This window comes from Silene latifolia, chromosome 5, assembly GCF_048544455.1.
Source record: "Silene latifolia isolate original U9 population chromosome 5, ASM4854445v1, whole genome shotgun sequence".
Classification (NCBI taxonomy): domain Eukaryota; kingdom Viridiplantae; phylum Streptophyta; class Magnoliopsida; order Caryophyllales; family Caryophyllaceae; genus Silene; species Silene latifolia.
In genome coordinates, this window is record NC_133530.1 from 1,383,627 (window position 1) to 1,401,965 (window position 18,339).

The following is an 18,339-nucleotide window of genomic DNA, read 5'->3' on the forward strand; positions in this document are numbered from 1 at the left end:
AAAAAAGCTTTTTACTATTGTGAGCTTACCGTTATGCTCAATGATCATGATTCATGATTCAAAAATGGAATCAATACTATATATTAAATCCAGAAACCAAGGGACTTCAATGTAATTAAAGAAACTTATACAAATTAATTCTACTATATAGTTTTAAATAACTAGCACCGTGTGATGGACCCGATTAAGGGATCTCAATGCAAATATTATATAGTTTGGGTTAAAATAAAATTATATATAAGCTTGGTAATTTTCCTAAACAGTTGTAAGAGAATAAAACATGGTTAATTTCCTTAAAATAAAATAATTAATTAAGATGGTCAATTTCAAAGAGACTAAAAGAAAGAAGATGTTTGGTATTTTTCCTAAATATTTACTAGAAGATGGTCAATTTCCTTAAAATAAAATAATTAATTAGTATAAATATGCACACTTATGGTATTAATTATTATCATCATAAATTTATTTATTAAATTTAAAATCTATGCAATTTTATTAAACTGTATAATTTATTAGATGTATAGAGATGTTAATTATTTAACATACAAAAATATAATATAAGTAGGTTATAAATAATTCAAGTTAGATTCCGTAATATATAAAATTGCATAATTCTTTCGATTTGATTTAATACATATATGTAATATATTTATATAAATATATAAACCTCTTAAAATTGTATGTCTAAGTAGTAAAAGTAATTTTGTCAGTAAAAAAAAGAATTGTAGTAACATTGGATATAGTTATATGATAGTAATCACTCATTTGAATAGTAAAAGTAACAATATTATCAGCGAGATTAGTGAAAGTGGTAGAAACAACAACGGGAGTAGTGAAATAATCAATATTAATGCGGCAATAGTGAAAGTAACAATAATTACAGCGGGAGTAGTGAAATTATCAATATTAATGTGGCAATAGTGATAGTAATAATAAATACGGCGGGAGTAGTGAAAGTAACAATGATTACGGGCAAGTAGTGAAATGCTATTACTATTATTTCATTAATAAGAGTAAAATATTAATAGCGGAAGTAGTGAATTTGTCTCAAAATTTATTCATCGTAATTTTAGGATATGTCATAGAAAAATATAATAATGATAAATTTATGGGTGATGCAACTTTAAATAATTTTATTTAATGAAAAAACAAATTTAATGGTAAGTAGAGGTAGTCCGGGCGAAGCCGGGCACCAATACTAGTACCACTAATTTAAAAATCACTTATTTTCTTATGAGACGGCCTCATAATAACAGTATTATGAAATTTCTCACATAAAAAGAGTAATATCGCTTTATATAAATGTTTGACTAAAATAATACGAGCAGAAAATATACAATGTTTGTTTAAATTTCATCTTCGTGGGTATTGAACACTGAATAGTGATTATCAAATGGTTTAAAAGAAACTAATTGAAAATTATAATGCTTCATCTCATGATTAGGGTTTTCTTTTGAGTTTAAATTAAGTTTAGTTTGAGTTTACACAAATTCTCGTTTAGAGCACGTATATTCGTCTTAAGCTTAAAACGGATTAAGTAGTATAAATAAGACAACAAAAAAGCAATATACTTGTTTTATATGTACAAGTGAAGATGATACTTGATCCATTTTAATGTTACACGGATACATCCATTCTAAATGAGACTAATTGGTTGGTGAGTTTAATTGGGTGTCATTACCTTCTGTATATGTCATAACTCATAAGGTATAGAATCAATTGGCCTCTATTCAGACGGGTTATTTTGATTTTGAAACAGAAAAACGCAATTTTGAGACCATTTTACAGCCAAATGTGACCATTTTTTGAAAAATAAGTTAACATAAGCGGTAAAACTAGCTGGACCATTCTGATTATATTTGATTATAAAATGAACACAAAGTCCCATCTATTTAGAAAGACATAAATTATTCGTTTAAAATAAGAATTTGCGAGAGAATAGACATTTTAGATTTGAGAAAGTTTGATTTTTCTGAATTTGATCTAGTAGTCCATGACTCCATGCCCACCAACTTGCCTAAAATCTCTGTGATCTCGTCCTGGTTTTGGGCCTCTGATAAGGTACAATAAAGGCCACCATTTGGACCAAAAACTCGGTCCAAATGTTTTCGAGTTATATTCGGGCCATATAGAGGAGGCAATCGGGTTTGATCGGGATAGGTTGTGTAATTGGGGCGGGGCGGTGGTGGATATAGGCTCCCCCGTATCCGTACCTACCAAGCGATTCTTATACCCATATCCGCCCCATCATCCATGACAAGTACTGATATCGTCCTCATTTAGGACGGTTTAGCCCAGTCCTATTAACTTATTCCGACTCGATTTTGTGTGCTTAATTGTTTAATTAGCTCATTTAATTACACATTCATAATAATTAGTCGTGTTAATTAGATTTAATAATTAATCGAAATTTAATAATATTAATATTACTTTTGTTTTATTAATTATAATCTATAGGTGAGGCGGAATAATAAAGAGGAGATTCGAGTTAGAGGAACAATGAGACGGAGATTGAGAGTCAAGTGACGGGTTAAAGGAACATTCTCCATCATTAACCACCAACAAACAGCAGCACCAACGGACCACCAAAACCCGAGTTCAGTTCTCAACCACCATCAACGTCCCCTGCACCTTCATCATCTTTGCACCACCAAATCACCCCCGGAGCAACGAAATTGACCACAAGCAGCAGCCAACTCCTCAATTCAGGCGCCACCACTAATGAGAATTAGGATTATTATTATTATTATTATTATTATTATTATTATTATTATTAAGTGTATTATTATTATTATTATTATTATTATTATTATTATTATTTATTTATTTTTCATTAAAAAAAAAAATAAAAGTTTACATGAAATTGGTGGGGAGCCGAGATACAATCTGGGCTCTCACACCCTTAGCAATAGCAAAGATAAGTCTAGTAAAAATGAAAGCGGCCACCCGAGCCCCCGCATCCTGAGATACCGAGAATTTCTGGATCCGCTTGAGCAAGGCAACAGCATCCGAACCCAGCTCTCCAAGTGAAGAGATTATTATTATTGTTAGTATTATTAATACGGGGTATAAGATACTACTATAATTACACATTCTTACACTACCAATGAGCCTGCCTTAAGTTATTCTATTCTCTCAATTAGATTAGAAAATTAGTCTCTCTATTTGTAATAAGAACCCTGGGATATTTCTCCCTTCAATTTCACTAATCAAAGTTTTTATCTTTCTTTGTTATTAATTTAATTACTCTTTAGTTCATTCAATATTCACAATTCTCATTAGTTTATATTTAGATGATTGGGTTGTAATTTAAAGGAAGAAGAGATTCAACCTTATTATTTTCAACCAAGTTACCTCATTTAGGGGGTGTTTGGCCAAGCTTTCTAAGTGCTTTTCTAATTGTAAAAGTAGAAGCTGGGTCAAACACTATAATTTAGGGAGATAAAAAACTACTTTTAAAAAGTTAGAAGTTAATAAAAAGCTACTAGAAACAGAAACACCAAATTGATGCTTCTGCTTCTACTTCTCCCAAAAACTCTTAGGATTATGGAAACTAAAAAAAAAACTAAAAAGTAGTAGTAGGCCAAACACATCAATCTGTTAAGAAACTACTTTTACAAAAGTTAGGCCAAACAACCACAACTTTTTCAAAAAGTAGTTTATGAAAAAACTCATTCTAGAAAGTAAAAGTTATTTCACATAAACTAGGCCAAACAACACCTTAGTTATTATGGGTATAATTCTCATCTTAATCTTTCTCATTTTCAATTGTTTACATTTGTTTACATGTTTATTGCTAGCCCAATTAGTATAGTTATAACATGCTTTATTGTGTACAAATCGAGAACCATCTTGATATACTTTCAATAAAAAAATTCATTTTTCACCCGTTTATGTAAAAAGTCTTGTTGAGAAGTCATTTTTTTTTTGTAAAATGTTAGGTCAGACACTAACAGTTTTATCAAGAAGTAGCTTATTAAAAATGTCATTTCTAAAAGGAAAAACAGTTTTCCTAAAGCGATGCCAAACATGCCCTTAATTTTTTAAAAGTGTTTTTCAAAATCAGAAAAACAAATTGCTACTTCTATTTGTATGAGGAAAAATATGAATTTTTAGTTTTTGAAAATTTTTTGTTTAACTTATAGAAATCTATTTTTGACTTTCAAAATTGACTTTCAGGCTTAAAAGAAGCTATTTTAACTTTTTCAAAATTGATTGTTTGACGTGACTTGTACTTATTCAGTGGAAAAACATTTCTAAAAACCGGGCGAAACAACAACTTAATTTAACCTTGTGTTATTGGACTAGTCTTCTTACTATAAAGGTAAGGGAAGATAGGTCCAATTCTACAGATAAGCCCAAGCGCGAGAACAAGACCACGAGAGAGAGAGCGCAACAAATAAATCACTTTTTTACAACAATTCATTGGGCTATTCATTTAGTGGTCCGGACCAAAGACCAGATCAGACCGGATCATTTGGTCCGGACCAGATCGGACCGAATTTTATTTGGTCCGGTCCACGGTCCACCAATTTACTCTACTTTGGTTTTCGGTCCGATCCTGGACCAACCCTAATGGACCGCAGATCGGACCATGGACCGAATTTATGTATAAAAAAGAATTTTTAAATTTGTAATATTATTGATTTTATTTTCTACTTTGTTTACACGTATTATAAGATGTGTAATTATGTAATTAAATCTAGTAAGAAAATAATGTTGTTTATTTTGATCATTTCGAATTTCTCGAATTCTAGTTTTATACTCCCTCCAATTCATCATAATGTTCCCATTTGAGAATGACACAATACTTAAGAAAAATCAATATAAAAAAATAAAGGACAAATGTGGGGTTTGTTGATAGGAGAGAGGGAAGAATAGTTAGTAGTTAAACAATGAGTTGTGGGGCCAAAATATTAAGGAAAATAATAAAATAAGAGTAAAAGAGTTGTGTGGGGTTTGGTAATAGGAGAGAGGGATGAATAAAATAAGAGTAAAAATTGCCAAAAAAGGAAAGAGGAACATTACTTGAATATTCCATTTCGGGAAAGAGGAAACATTATAGCGAATTGGAGGAAGTATGCTAAAACATGTCAATGACAATAATATTTGATCCACTTTGGTCCATCTCGTCCGGTCCAGTCCGGTCCACGTGTTTTTATAGTCCAGACCGGATCGAACAATTATTAATATGGTCCGATCCTCGGTCCAGCTTTTAACCCTTATTTGGTCTTCGGTCCAGATAGTTTGGCCCGGACCGGTCCGATCCCGTACCAATGAACACCCCCTAACAATTCCTCCTCCTCCCTTCTTCTTCTTCTTCTTCTTCTTCCCTTGTGAAATCAAAAACCCTAACCTGCAAGGTCGTTCTTCTTCTGCTACTTGACCACCAAAATCCATCGACGATGACCCCTTTTCCGGCAAGTTCTTTTCTCTCCTTTTTTTACTTCTTTCTATTACTCCCTCTGTCCCGGTCATTTATTATCCTTTTTCATTTTGGGTGTCTCGCTCATTTGTTATCATTTTTTTATTTTAGGAATGAACTTGATGAACAATTTGATCATTCACACTCAATTTGTTTCACTTTACCATGTTTACCGACTCGATCTTGTTTCATTGTATTGTTTCAGGATAATTCTCATTTGTATAATAGTGCAAGTAGTGTTAATGGCCATGAATTTATCTCCTTACTACAAACCCAAACAGAAGATTTCGGAGTCGGTTTACAACTCGAAACCCTAATTCATTCCGATAATAAGCAAGCATTTGTCTCTTATCTAAAAACCCAACAATTTGACTATCATTCATTAGACTATCTCCATTTCCGGACTAGACTTTTGAAATTGCTTTGTTTTCGTCGTGCCATTGGTTGCGCCACTGCATTGCTTAATGGAGAAACTGGATTACCTCCCGTGGATCTGAACCTTGGACTAATAGGCGATCCACTTGAAGATGATGTCGGAGATCATCCTACTCCATTACAAATCGCTGCTAAAATTTTATGCTACGGGTTAACTGATTTATTTATACAACATGGTGCTGATGCCACTTTGCAAGGTCCTGACACCAGGGAAGCTGTTTCAATCCTTCCCCTTAATTTAGCCCTAGACACCTTATGGTATATGACTACTTGATTAACTAATCTTTCCTTTGTTTTATTGTTAAATTTCCGAACACGATCTGACCTCCTCTTGTGGTTTTGCTCTCTCATGTGTAGTGATCATGAAATTGTGAAAGACTTTCCCGCTGGAGAATCTGTAACCAAGCTGTTTTCCGTATTCCGTCTTCAAGAGTTGGTATATTTGATTCTCATTTGCTGGTTGTTGGATTGATTTCAGTCACTTTAATGTGCTGATTGATACGTAATATAATATATACTGTTGTGCTAGGCAGAAGGAGGGTTTGGATACAATCAAATTGCTAGTGTCAAGGACAAGACAGCAGCAGGTTACTGTTCTAGGTGTCTGCTGTGTCGAGAAATGGAATCTTGTTAAGCTGGCTGTGTTGCTAATCTTTGCTTGGGATAAGTTGGTGATTGATGACAACATATATAGTTGCCCAATTGCCAAGTTAATTGGGTTACAACATGGCGTAGAATCAGATTTGGAGAAAAAGCAAATTACGAGATCTATGTTGCAGGCCTTTAGACTTGTGGAGATGTCTCGCAATTTGCTCAAGGAGAATCGTACTAGTTCAAAGGCTCAGGTATAATTTCCGACTTATAGTATCATTGGTACACCATAATAAGAGTAACTTAATAATAACTGAGAGTAGGTTAATTGAACAAAGACAAAACAATACTTGAGTGATAATGCACCATTGCTGCCTAATGCTTCAAGGTGAGCCTTATGCATAAGGTGCAACAAGCCATATTATTTCTTCCAAGTCTTTTAGTTTGTTATTCCTTCACATTGTTACATGATAGTCCTCTTCAAAATTTGGAATCAGGTATTGCTGCCTAATATTTTATATTCCAAATACAAATTTATTTGTAAAAAAAAATGGTGCAATCCGTGTGCATGAGGTCGGCTTCTTGCGCCTAGTTTGGTTAAAATCCAAACAAAAATATGACTACGTCATTCCCTTTGCCTTTTAGATGAGAGTAGATAGAGGATCCGCGAGGTACTCATAAATTGTAAGTCAGTAGAAGCAAATTCAGCTAATTTTCAACTTGAACCTTCTCTGATGGTGATATAAATATTTGAAGGACAGTTTTTCTTCCTACAAGTTTTCTATTGTACCCAGAGTAACTATAGACTATTGCATCTTTTGATAAATATATTAATTTCTTTCTTTTTTCACAATTGTTTCACAGCATGAGGGGGTTCCGCTTGAGGTTGCCAATAAATTTCGTACGGATGTGAAACTACATGACACTAATACCCATATGGTCTCGGCCGACTCGGATAGGTAAAGAATAAAGATAATTATGAATTTTGGCTAGTGGGTATTGGTTCTTTGTTTCCTCTGTATTCTGATTAGGATATTTTGTTGGATGCAACCTTTATTAAAATGTACGTTTTTTTTTTCTTTTTTTTTTTTTGGTTTTGGTTTTGTTTTTGCTATTTTTTATTTATTTGCCGAACACTACCAAAGTCACTATTTAGCAAAACAGCATTCCTGTGTTGACCTGCCTTTTCATTAACAAAAGCTACCAAACTTTATTTTTACCCAAAATCTCTGCTACTCCCCGGTTTAGGGGCTGAGTTGTGTGTCGAATCGACCGGAATACGACTCGGTATACCTCCTGGGCCGTGCCGTATTATCCAGACACGACCCCTACACGGCCAGGTACCTTGTTAGAGAAGACAAATGGAAACAAAAATTAGATAACTTGCAGACTTTGATAAGAGGAGACATCTAAGAACTGGAAACCCTCAATTAGTATGTAGACGAGAAAGTTGAAAACATGAGGAAAAGCAAGGTTCTGCTTGAAATGAGATTTACAGAAGACACTGGGAGCCCTAAAGAATAGAGCTCCGATGAAGGGATGTTGTAACCGGTTAATAGGAAATTTAGAAAAAAACATGCTCTAAATTAATAAGTTAAAGAAGAGAAAATGAAACAAGGGAAAAAAATACAAATTAGTGGAATACGGAAAAGAAAATAAAAATGGGGAAAAATGAAGAAAATTAGAGAACAAATGAAGAAAAAATGACTCTGCTAGTCAAGTAGTCTTTTGCAAAATTAAAACCCCAAACCCCTAACTGTCAACATCAAAATGCTGATTTTTCTTGCCAGAATAGTGACTTTCCTAGCATGTGGGAAATATTAGCTAGTTAGAAAGTATAGCAGAAACCAAAAAGATAAACAGAAAGTAGATAAAATCAAGGTAGCTTCCGACAAAATACCACCCTTGTATAAATATTGTTTCTCAACCTAATGAGAATATTATAATCTGCAATTATCTAGGTTGGCAGCTGAGCTCTTGCGAAGGAATAAAGGTGAGATAATTCTGACAGCTGTAACTTTCAGTAGTAATTTTTGTATTGAAGTATACACGTGTGAATCTGCTATTTGTATAAACACCCAAAGAAACAGAAGAAGCGATCATAGAAGTCTTTAAACATCTATTTTTCAAACAGATTTTTTGGAGGCAGCACTTGCGGAAAAAAATTATTCAATGCCGTGTACTTGGGTAAGCATCTAGTTCACTATTGGTTAGCTTTTACATTCCAAGTATTTAAGCAATTAAGTTGGGTAGCCACGTATCTGTCATGTGTTGACTCTCATTTGATTTGACATCTTTTGTTTACTTCTCTTTCTGAGAAAGAACTTGCCTAATCTATCACTAAAAGAGTTTGTTGCTACCTCCCCTTTCCCCATTCTATCATTCTGGGGAAGTGGTAGAAGCATTCGTGTTATATACTCCCACATCCCATACTGGATTAGTGTCCCTAGTTAAGAAACATAACCCCGCCATTCCATCGACAACATAAATCTTAAATATGACTTGTACAAATAGGGACAACATGAATGGAATAGAGGGAGTATAGAAAAATAATTGTGAGCTGATACTTGTGCTCATCCTCAAATTACAATTATGGCTGCAGTCTATTATAGTCCCAGCTGTTTGTTTTTCGTCTGTCATGGGTTGATCTTAAACGTGCTTGATGTCCTGTGTTTGGATTCTGACCCAGGTCTGAAAATTTGTCAGAGTTGAGATTTAATCAGAGTTGAATTCTTAGTTTTTAAAAAGTATGCCTCAGGTGCGCCGTGCGCATAAGGCTAAGCCTAGGTTAGGCACTATCGGCGCCTTATTGATAGTTGCGGTCACTGAGCCACACTTCAATGTGATTTACAGATCTTTTCTTCATTTTCCCCTTCCCTTTGGCTATTACACCTAACTTTTGTTTCTATACCTACTATTCCCTTTTAAAATCCAATAAATGGTATAGTTGCCTAAAAAATTATTTTGAGAACACTAGTTTATTCGGAAAAGTGTTTTTTTGTTGGTGTCCATAAATCACGTGCCTTTGTCTCGCACACTGCACTTTATTACCCCATGCCCTTGTCTCCTTGTTGTAGCTCGCGCCTTTTAAATCCAAGCAGTTGATCATCTCTCAAATCTCTTCTCACCCATGTACAATTTTTAATGAATAGTAATAAACCAATCATGATTAGGGATGGTAATTGTTAGGGTATCGGTAGGGTCCTGCAGGATCCATATTATATATGTTGGACCCAGATCCGCTATGTCCAAAATTTTTAGACCGATACCCATCGGATTTGCGTAGGATTTGGTCACCAAATGGGTCTGATCCTTTTCATTTTTTTTATTAAATTCATCATCTTTTAAGTGTAATTTTAGTATTAAAATTACATAAAACGCATTAAGATGTTTAATAGGATTATAGATATACAATATGTGGACATTTAATGATGATAAAGTAACAAATTACGGCGTCAGTTATTATTCAGATGATGAAAAAAGCTACGTGTTGTTTCTCTAATATTTAAATTATGTTGTAAATTCGCTAATGACCTATGAAACAAGTAAAATGACGCGAGAGTAGAATAAAAGATTCGAAAACATGACTTTTGTTAACTTTAGTTATTGTTATTATATTTAAGAAAAAAAGAGGTCGATGGGTAGGGACGTTAATGTTTAATTCCTTTCCTCTATGACCGAAGTGGTAATCTGGATCCAAATCCTGAAACCCGCGGTGAGCCTCTAGGAAATTTTGATACCTTAAATTGTTGGCCTATATACATTACTAACAATGGTAATGGCTAAGATTTGGGAATGTAGAACACTTAATCACAGGGTAATGATTTGCCAATCAGCTACATGAATGGAATCTGTTTTCTCGATTGATTATGTAGTTAAAACTTGTTAGTGCTGCTTTATACAGAAGGGTAGATATCCAAAGGACACTTCCACTCTTTGTTTTTAAGTTATTGTTTTTGGTATGTGGGCTTCGTTTATAAGTACTAATTTTGTTCTATTTTTCACTAATGCGAAACTACATATGTACCAGAAGTTCAAGATGTCAGCTGATTTACACAGGTAAATATAATTGAATTTGGCTAGATGTTTTTGGTTGATATTTTCATATTTGGATCAAGGTTCTTTCTTAATCTTTCGAGGAAATTGCATCTGACTAGGTGGGCAACAGTGCTTCGGCTAGGGGATAAAGGTGAGACTGTTCTGACAACCATAACTGCCATTTTTTGACAAAACATTTAAGTGAATACCGAAGCAAACAAATAAACGTGCATAGAAGTATCTTAACCTGTCTTTTGGGAACAGTTCTGCTGGAAACACGTCTTATGGAGGAAATGAGTTCAGAATCGAAGTCTAAGGTAACCATCTAAGTCAGTGTAAGCAATAAAATCTGTTTGCAATGTTCACATATAGTCTGTTGACATCTGTTGGATTTGATATGTTTAGGTTTATTCTAGTCCTTGCCAGATCTAGCATGAAACAGTGTACTTATACACCATGTTACTCTGACTCGGCTTGAAGGGTCGGACACGGGTGCGTATCCAAGTGTCGGACACCGGCTATTTTATGAAAAATTGTCTAGTTTTTAGTCTAAAATGAAGTGTCTGTGCGTCATACAATGTCCAAGGATCCTGTGTCGGACATGGGTACGTGAGCCCATATGAAGTGTCAAAGTTACACAATACACACTCCTTTCCCACTCACTATTTGGGTAGTTGGGGAAACATTAATGCTAAATATTTGAGGGAAATTTTGATCGAAAGGTAGTACTAATCCACAAAATATACAATGAGGGCTGCTGTCTCATATAGTCCAGTTAAAGTTTTTTGTCTCTGTCATGCACTGCCTTATTATGAGACACTAGCATAAATCCAGTGTAGTGAATGCACGGTATTTACTTTTTAGTGTATTACTGATTCATTCTAACATGACATCTCATTATTTTTTCGTATTTTGCCTCTTCATATTTTGATAGTGTAAATTATCAAAAACTACCTTTTATATACAACTTTTTAAAATTTACTCCCTTTTAATTTTTTTTTTTAAAATTACTACCTTTAAACGCACTTTTTTTAAAAATTGCTACCAAACTTCTATTTTTGTGTTTTTGTGACGAAAATGCCCCTAATCTTTCTAATTGGGCAGAATTGGGTCATTTTGTTTGCTTCATATCTAGAGTTTTACATGGACAAAAAATACGTTCTTTATACGGATAGAATCTTGAAGAAGTCTACTTTCCAATGGAGTTGGAATCAATAAGTTTTACCGTGTGAATTTTGCCCAACAAGCCTTCAAAGACTGATACGATTTTATGACATATTTGCGTCTTTCCACGAGAATTGCGATTCCCGACAAACTACAAATCACCCAGAAGTCTACCTTACCAATTCGGAAACTAGACTCAAAGGGCTACAACCATGTGAAAGGGCGTTTACATTAAATCAAAATAACACCATGGAAATGGCTCCTCAATATCAGACACGAATCTGGAAAAACAGGGAATTTCAGCCTTAAAATCGTATCAGTCTTTGAAGGCTTGTTGGGCAAAATTCACACGGTAAAACTTATTGATTCCAACACCATTGGAAAGTAGACTTCTTCAAGATTCTATCCGTATAAAGAACGTAATTTTTGTCAATGTAAAACTCCAGATATGAAGCAAACAAAATGACCCAATTCTGCCCAATTAGAAAGATTAGGGGCATTTTCGTTACAAAAACACAAATATAGAAGTTTGGTAGCAATTTTTAAAAAAAGTGCTTTTAAAGGTAGTAATTTTTAAAAAATAATTTAAAAGGGAGTAAATTTTAAAAAGTTGTATATAAAAGGTAGTTTTTGATAATTTACACTATTTTGATATGAAAAAAATTGAACTCATGTCATGAAATGTGCATTATAGAAATGAAGTTTTTAATCACAAAGCTAATGATTTTTTTTTTATTAATTTTCTCGAAATTTTTTAATGAATATTTTTCCACGAAGCTAATAATTATTTTAAATTTTGTTTGATACAGTAAATATGCGTGAAGTCATTCTATGCCAAATTAACAATTTGTATTTTATAATTTTATACCAATTTTATTTTATTGGAATATTCTACCGGGTACCCCCAAGGTTTTTTTGTTTTTTTGTTTTTTAAGGGGTACCCCTCATCTTCCACTAAATTTTTTGACAAACCAAGAACTATAACTCTCTTTTCCCAGTTATAGTTGGAGTCCAAGATGGGTTTTATACTCTAATAGGCCTATAAATCATAGTCACGAGTTCACAACATGACGACTTTTGTTTTTTATAAATTGATAGTCTTTAAGAGTTCTTCAAAAAAAAAGATATGAACTTGTAGCAAGAGGTATGGCCGGTCAAGCATTTTTAACAAAATAAACATTGACCGTCTTTATCTCATGGTTATGAGTTCATAATGTAACAATTTTTTTTTCTTTTTTCCACATTGATCCTCTTTACGAGGTCTTTAGTTTGAAAAAAAACTTGCCATCTTGGTATTTCGTAGCCATAAGTTATAGGCGGTCGAATTTTTTTAGCTTTAAAAGAGGGGTACACCATAGAATATGGAAAAACATGGGTACTAAGTAGAATATCCTATATTAAAAACACCCCAATGCCTTAAATTTAAATTGCACGGTTAGCAACACAAAAGAGACCGTTTCCAAATCACCCAAGATGAATATCCCTATTTTATTCTGATTAAAAGTCTATGATTTAGAGTTGATGAAAATATTATAATTTGATGAAGAAATTATATTTTAATGAAAAGATAATTGTTTGTTGAAAAAATAACATTTGTTCCCTTCTTTAAGTCCATGTAGTTCAGAGCTAAAACTTTTGAGAATACTTATTCTTTTAGTATATAGAGGATCGGAGAATTCCGATTCGTGTGAGTGGGATTTATATTTTGATTTCGTTTCATAAATACAGTAGTCTAGATCCGGCGCAATGCATGCGTAGTGTATATAAAATATTTACATATTACCTATTCGCCTAAATGTATATTGATTTGAGAAAAAACGTCCATTTCCAAAACTAATCAAGCAAATTGAGTAATATTATTAAATGTATATTTTAATGAAAATATTCATTTTATAAATAATCTCAATTTTTTTGATGAACTTTTTTCTTTTCTTTATCACGAAGCTAATAACAGTAGTTTATAGTTTTATTATTTACGGGAAAGTGCGTAAAATTATTATAATAGCTTCAAATGAAAGATTTTTGCAATTTATTATTTATAGAATTATAGGTTTATACCAATTGTTTAGGGATTTTCTCACTTGTACCCCTTAATTCTTTCATTTTCTCACTTGCATCCTTCTTCTTCTGAGAAAAAACTATGACTAGGCAATAACTCTTGGCCAGAAAACGGTAATTTCTTTTTCCAAATCAAAGATCTCGGTACGACATTGAATTTTAAAAAAATCCCATCGTTTTCGGAACTTGTACTCCCTGTTTTTTTCAAACCGAAGATCTCGTAAAGACATACAATTTAATTATTTTTTTACCATTTTCCGGCAAGAGACATTACTAGTTAAGTTTTTTTTTTTCAAAAAAAGAGGGATACAAGTGAGAATGAGAAAGTTGAGGGGTACAAGTGAGAATATTCCATTATTTTATTTTAATTAAGATTATAGTTTAGAATTTAATGAAAAGATTATGTTTTAATGAAAGGATAATGGTTTAATGAAATAAAGTTTAGCCTCATTTGTTAACTTATTTAATGCATGATTTATGTTGTCCGGAGGTTTTGAGATATTGCCTTCTCCTGGTGAGAAACAAATATGTAATGATCCTTTTCCTTGTAACAGTGTATTTACACTCTCCCGCGCTATGAAAGACGGACGGAGCAAGCCTGGCACGATGATTTTATTTGTCGTCTAAGTGATGCCATGCTCCTGGATGACAGATATGAATTCGTTAAACTCGTGAATGGAGTGAAATCCTTTCATAGCCTAGGTTTTGATGATGATCTACCCGAAATCGTGAGAGAGCGCATGTTTGTGGAAGACAGTGCTAATTGTGTTGCTGCAGTACTCGCTGGAGAGACTGACGCTGTCCTTACTTTTAGAGACTTGACTGATGTTGGTTGGTCTTTTTTACACATGGCTGCTAAGCATGGAGCCTCTAAACTAACTGCCCTGTTTCTTGAAAATGGCTTTCTGGCTGACGACAGGAGAGACTGTGATGAATTGAAAATTAAGGCAGCGTTGCCACTCAATGTTGCACTTGAAAATATTCGGTATTGCTTTGTTACTCTTAGCATGCATCTTATAGTTGTTGCTCAACTATTCTTCTTTGGTGGTGTGATTGTTTGCTCTTTGCACAGGAATGGTTATCTTCTCCGAGATTGGAAGGATAATAAGTCTGCCACTGATCTTGTGGTGCTTCTCTGTAATAATGAATTTGTATGTTGCTCTGCACATCAATATCTTTTTATAACTGATTTTTTTCACACATTTGAATGTTATAGCTCTTATCCGATGGCGTCTTCTCATTTATCTTGCTTTTGACAGAGGAATATATTGGAGACTATACGATTGCTTGTACAGAAGACGACAGATGTCTACTCTGAATATTCACGATATTTGAAAGAAGAAAAGATGGTTGAGTTGTGTGCATTGTTGATGGTAGCCCATAAAGAGCTCTTGCGACCAGATTTTGTAGGGCACACCTTGGTTCCAGAATCAACCACTCATAAAGCTCGAGTTGCTGGTCACACGAGATTCTTTTCTGCGCGTGCTAGGCACGGGAACTCGCATGAACATAATGATCCACTTGAGAGAAAAAGGACGCATTTACTAGTAGATATATTTGGAAAGATAGGTGACTATCTTTCTGCATATATTAGGTTGGAGCAAATTAAGGTAATATGCTGATATGGTTTTGCATACTAAGTCTTAAAAATTTGTGTTGGACTGTAAGTCTTTTCTAAGACTGTCTTAATATAAAATAGCAAGTCTTCTCTAAGAATGTGTGCTTGGATTCGCCCATCCCCCCTATTGATGTTACAAATCATGCTAGACGTCTAAAAGTGCGCGTTCTTCTCCAATCTAATGTACCCGAAAGTGGCTTGGTGGCCCGTATTGGACACTTATTTAGTAACTTCCCCCGCTTATTTTCAAGACAAAATTTTCCCGCTTTTAAAAGGGTTTACCTTTGGGCTTGGATAGAATTTTCTAACTCTTGAATTTAGTCGTCTTATGTCATACTCCCTCCGATCCACACCAAAGGTAACATTGACTTTTTCACACTTGTCGAGGCACGTTTTGCAACGTAAATATCCTTAGTTACACATTATTAAAAATTATAAAAATTTGATATTCTTATAACATTCATGGCGATGAATCAAACAAGATCTCACATGAATATATTTTGTCTTATAGATTAAGAATAATGTCGAAGATTCCCTACGACCATGAATAGTGTCAAAAAGTCAATGTTACCTTTGGTATGGATCGGAGGGAGTAATGAATATGCCACATAACAGGAGATATGAGTATCATTTTTATCACTACCTTCACAACACCTGACGTAAATGTATGGACTTAAAAAACAACCGCTGTGTACAATGTTGTAAGACATCACCTGTATCACAAATCGCTGTGTATTTTCTCATGATCTTGGATTATAATAATTGTAATTTGTGATTATGATCTTACGATCTGGAATATTTCATTTGGCTTATTTAGATTTTGTGCCAAGGTTAGATGTTTGAGTTTTAATACTTGAAAATAATTGATGTGCAGCCCTGTTATCAGTTAACCGGTGAGGCTGCATGGCTCGTTGGCAGGGCAGGTATATCTGATGCGCTAGTTTCAGAAACCACCAATACTTCGTCCAGGTTTTTAGCTCTACTCTTTGCTCGTTATAGTAGCTGGCCGGAAGAAGCCAATTCTAAGTGTTTACAGCCTACCTTTTGGTTTTGCAGCAGGATGTACGTTGCAGATGAAAAGAGGGCATCAGAAAGGGTACATAGCAACACACTGGAACAACATTGTCGTCCCAAGGTAGGAAGTATTGACCCTGTATCATACTTGAAACAAAGTTGAGATTCTAGGAAGCTCATCATTGACCCTGGATCGTACTTGAAACAAACTGCCCTTTTGTTTTGTATGCATGTCTCCTCTCACTGTCATGTGTCGATGTGTATTACTATTAAAAAACCTTGGTATGGTAATTAGCATGTGGAGTAGCGGTCCTTCGATGCGGTTTTCTTGTGAAATGGTTTACCAAAGTGGTTGCGCTTCTTTCTCTTGTGAACCAGCCGTCCTTTAATGCAGTTCTCCATGCAATTCTCATCTTGGGGTCACCTCTTTGTGTAACTAATACAAGGATAAGGTTGTGTTCAGCTGACATCCCCCTACCCTGCAATTTGCGGGAGCCGTAACTCGTAAGGCCCTGGGTTAATGTTGTCATGTGGTAATTAGCATGTGACCACTAATTTAGCTATGAAGTAACATACATACAACTTGCAATGGGGTTTGCAAAGGCTTTTGTTAGAGTTAGTTATTCCCTTGTATAACGAGATTAAGGGATTTAGGCACAACTGATAAAAGAGGCAGTGGATTATTGACACAATATGTTTCTGAATATATTGTTACGAATTGATTGTGGCTATTAGATCGCATAACTAATTCGGGGTAACTTGTTTCCTAAGCTTCTTGGCGGGAGCAGATGTCCAAAACAAGCTCCTCAGAGCATGTCGTGGAGGCGAGGCGCTTCTTCGTCGAGGTCGATGGTGTTTCCTCGTGTTCTCCATACTCCTGTCCCGGAAATAAATGCAGATTTTGCTTCTTTCGTACCAGCAAAAAGACTGGTGGATGTGTTGGGTCGTCGACATTCTCCTATGCGATGTATTTCCATTGTGGCTGCCTTGACAAGTGGATTCAGGCGTATGTGATTTTTCGGTATTCACTAGGCAGCCTAATGTTGTAGCAGCCTTCAAAGTTATTATTGTTATTCATGTAGCTATTCACACTTGCCTAGGACTTACCCGTTTTGCAATTCACATTAAATAAAGTTCTTGTGTAATTTAATGTAATTTAATGGGTAACCAAATTGACAAACACTAATCATAGCGGAAGCTGAAGCGATATTGTTGGGTCTACGAGAAGCAAGAAGGATGCAATCAAGGAAAGTTGTTATTGAGAGCGTGACAATCGTGGTTGAAGACTTGACGAAGAATAGGAATGGTAGAAGTGAATTATTTGCGATTTATGAGGAAATTAAACAGATTAGTTTACTTTTTGAGTCGATTGTTTTTAAGCATATTAGTAGGAATTTAAATAAGTTAGCACATAAGTTAGCACATGCTATGCCATGTTCTCATGGTAGGCGATTTTGGACAACTGATTTGCCAGCAGAATTTGGTGATGTAGCCGTCACGGATATTAGTAATATAATTTAAAGCCTTTATGGTTTTTTATCAAAAAAAAAAAAAAAAAAAAACGATTGTGACTTGTGAGTGCCGTTTAGCATTACTCGGTTTCGTGTTCTCAGTTACATTTTTCAATTTTTCTTGAGGCAAGAGTGGACGACATGATGAAAACCAGAGAATAATTTAACATCCTAATTTTTCTTCCTGCTTGAGGTTAAGAAAAAAGTGTGTAAGCAGTGGGATGATATAATTAGCGACCCGGTTTTCATCAGAGCGCATGGTCAAATGTCGTCTACTATGTGTAACCATTTCCTCGTGCAAGATTACAATAAGCTACTTGTGTATTATGTCGAGGCAGACGATACTTCTGTATTATGTCGAGGGTAATGGAAATTGAATTTCCGACCCCTGCCTCAATCTCCGGTTCTTATAATGGATTAGTCTTGCTTGCAGATACCAGGGACATAAGCAATGGAAAATATTGACTATCATGACCCTCATTTGT

At 34.5% G+C, this 18,339-nt stretch overlaps 1 protein-coding gene across 6 annotated transcripts; it reads left to right on the forward strand.

The window, feature by feature from the left end:
• Positions 1–5,257: 5,257 nt before the first annotated feature.
• Positions 5,258–17,937, forward strand: LOC141656313 (uncharacterized). 6 transcript variants are annotated; one of them, XR_012548463.1, is made up of 17 exons: positions 5,298–5,420; positions 5,631–6,118; positions 6,218–6,296; positions 6,394–6,705; positions 7,316–7,410; positions 8,413–8,444; positions 8,586–8,638; positions 10,482–10,510; positions 10,609–10,640; positions 10,754–10,806; positions 14,266–14,696; positions 14,784–14,862; positions 14,971–15,321; positions 16,204–16,298; positions 16,389–16,464; positions 17,115–17,506; positions 17,867–17,937. XR_012548463.1 is itself a non-coding variant. In XM_074463158.1 (16 exons), exons 1-16 carry the CDS (start codon positions 5,406–5,408, stop codon positions 17,355–17,357), a joined length of 2,466 nt encoding a protein of 821 aa, XP_074319259.1. In that variant the 5' UTR covers positions 5,258–5,405; the 3' UTR covers positions 17,358–17,532. The 6 variants fall into 6 exon arrangements, 4 of the variants coding, with proteins under 4 accessions (XP_074319259.1, XP_074319258.1, XP_074319257.1 ...); XR_012548462.1 differs by having other exon boundaries at positions 5,299–5,420; positions 16,386–16,464; XM_074463158.1 differs by lacking the exon at positions 17,867–17,937 and having other exon boundaries at positions 5,258–5,420; positions 16,386–16,464; positions 17,115–17,532.
• The last annotated feature ends 402 nt before the right edge of the window (positions 17,938–18,339 follow it).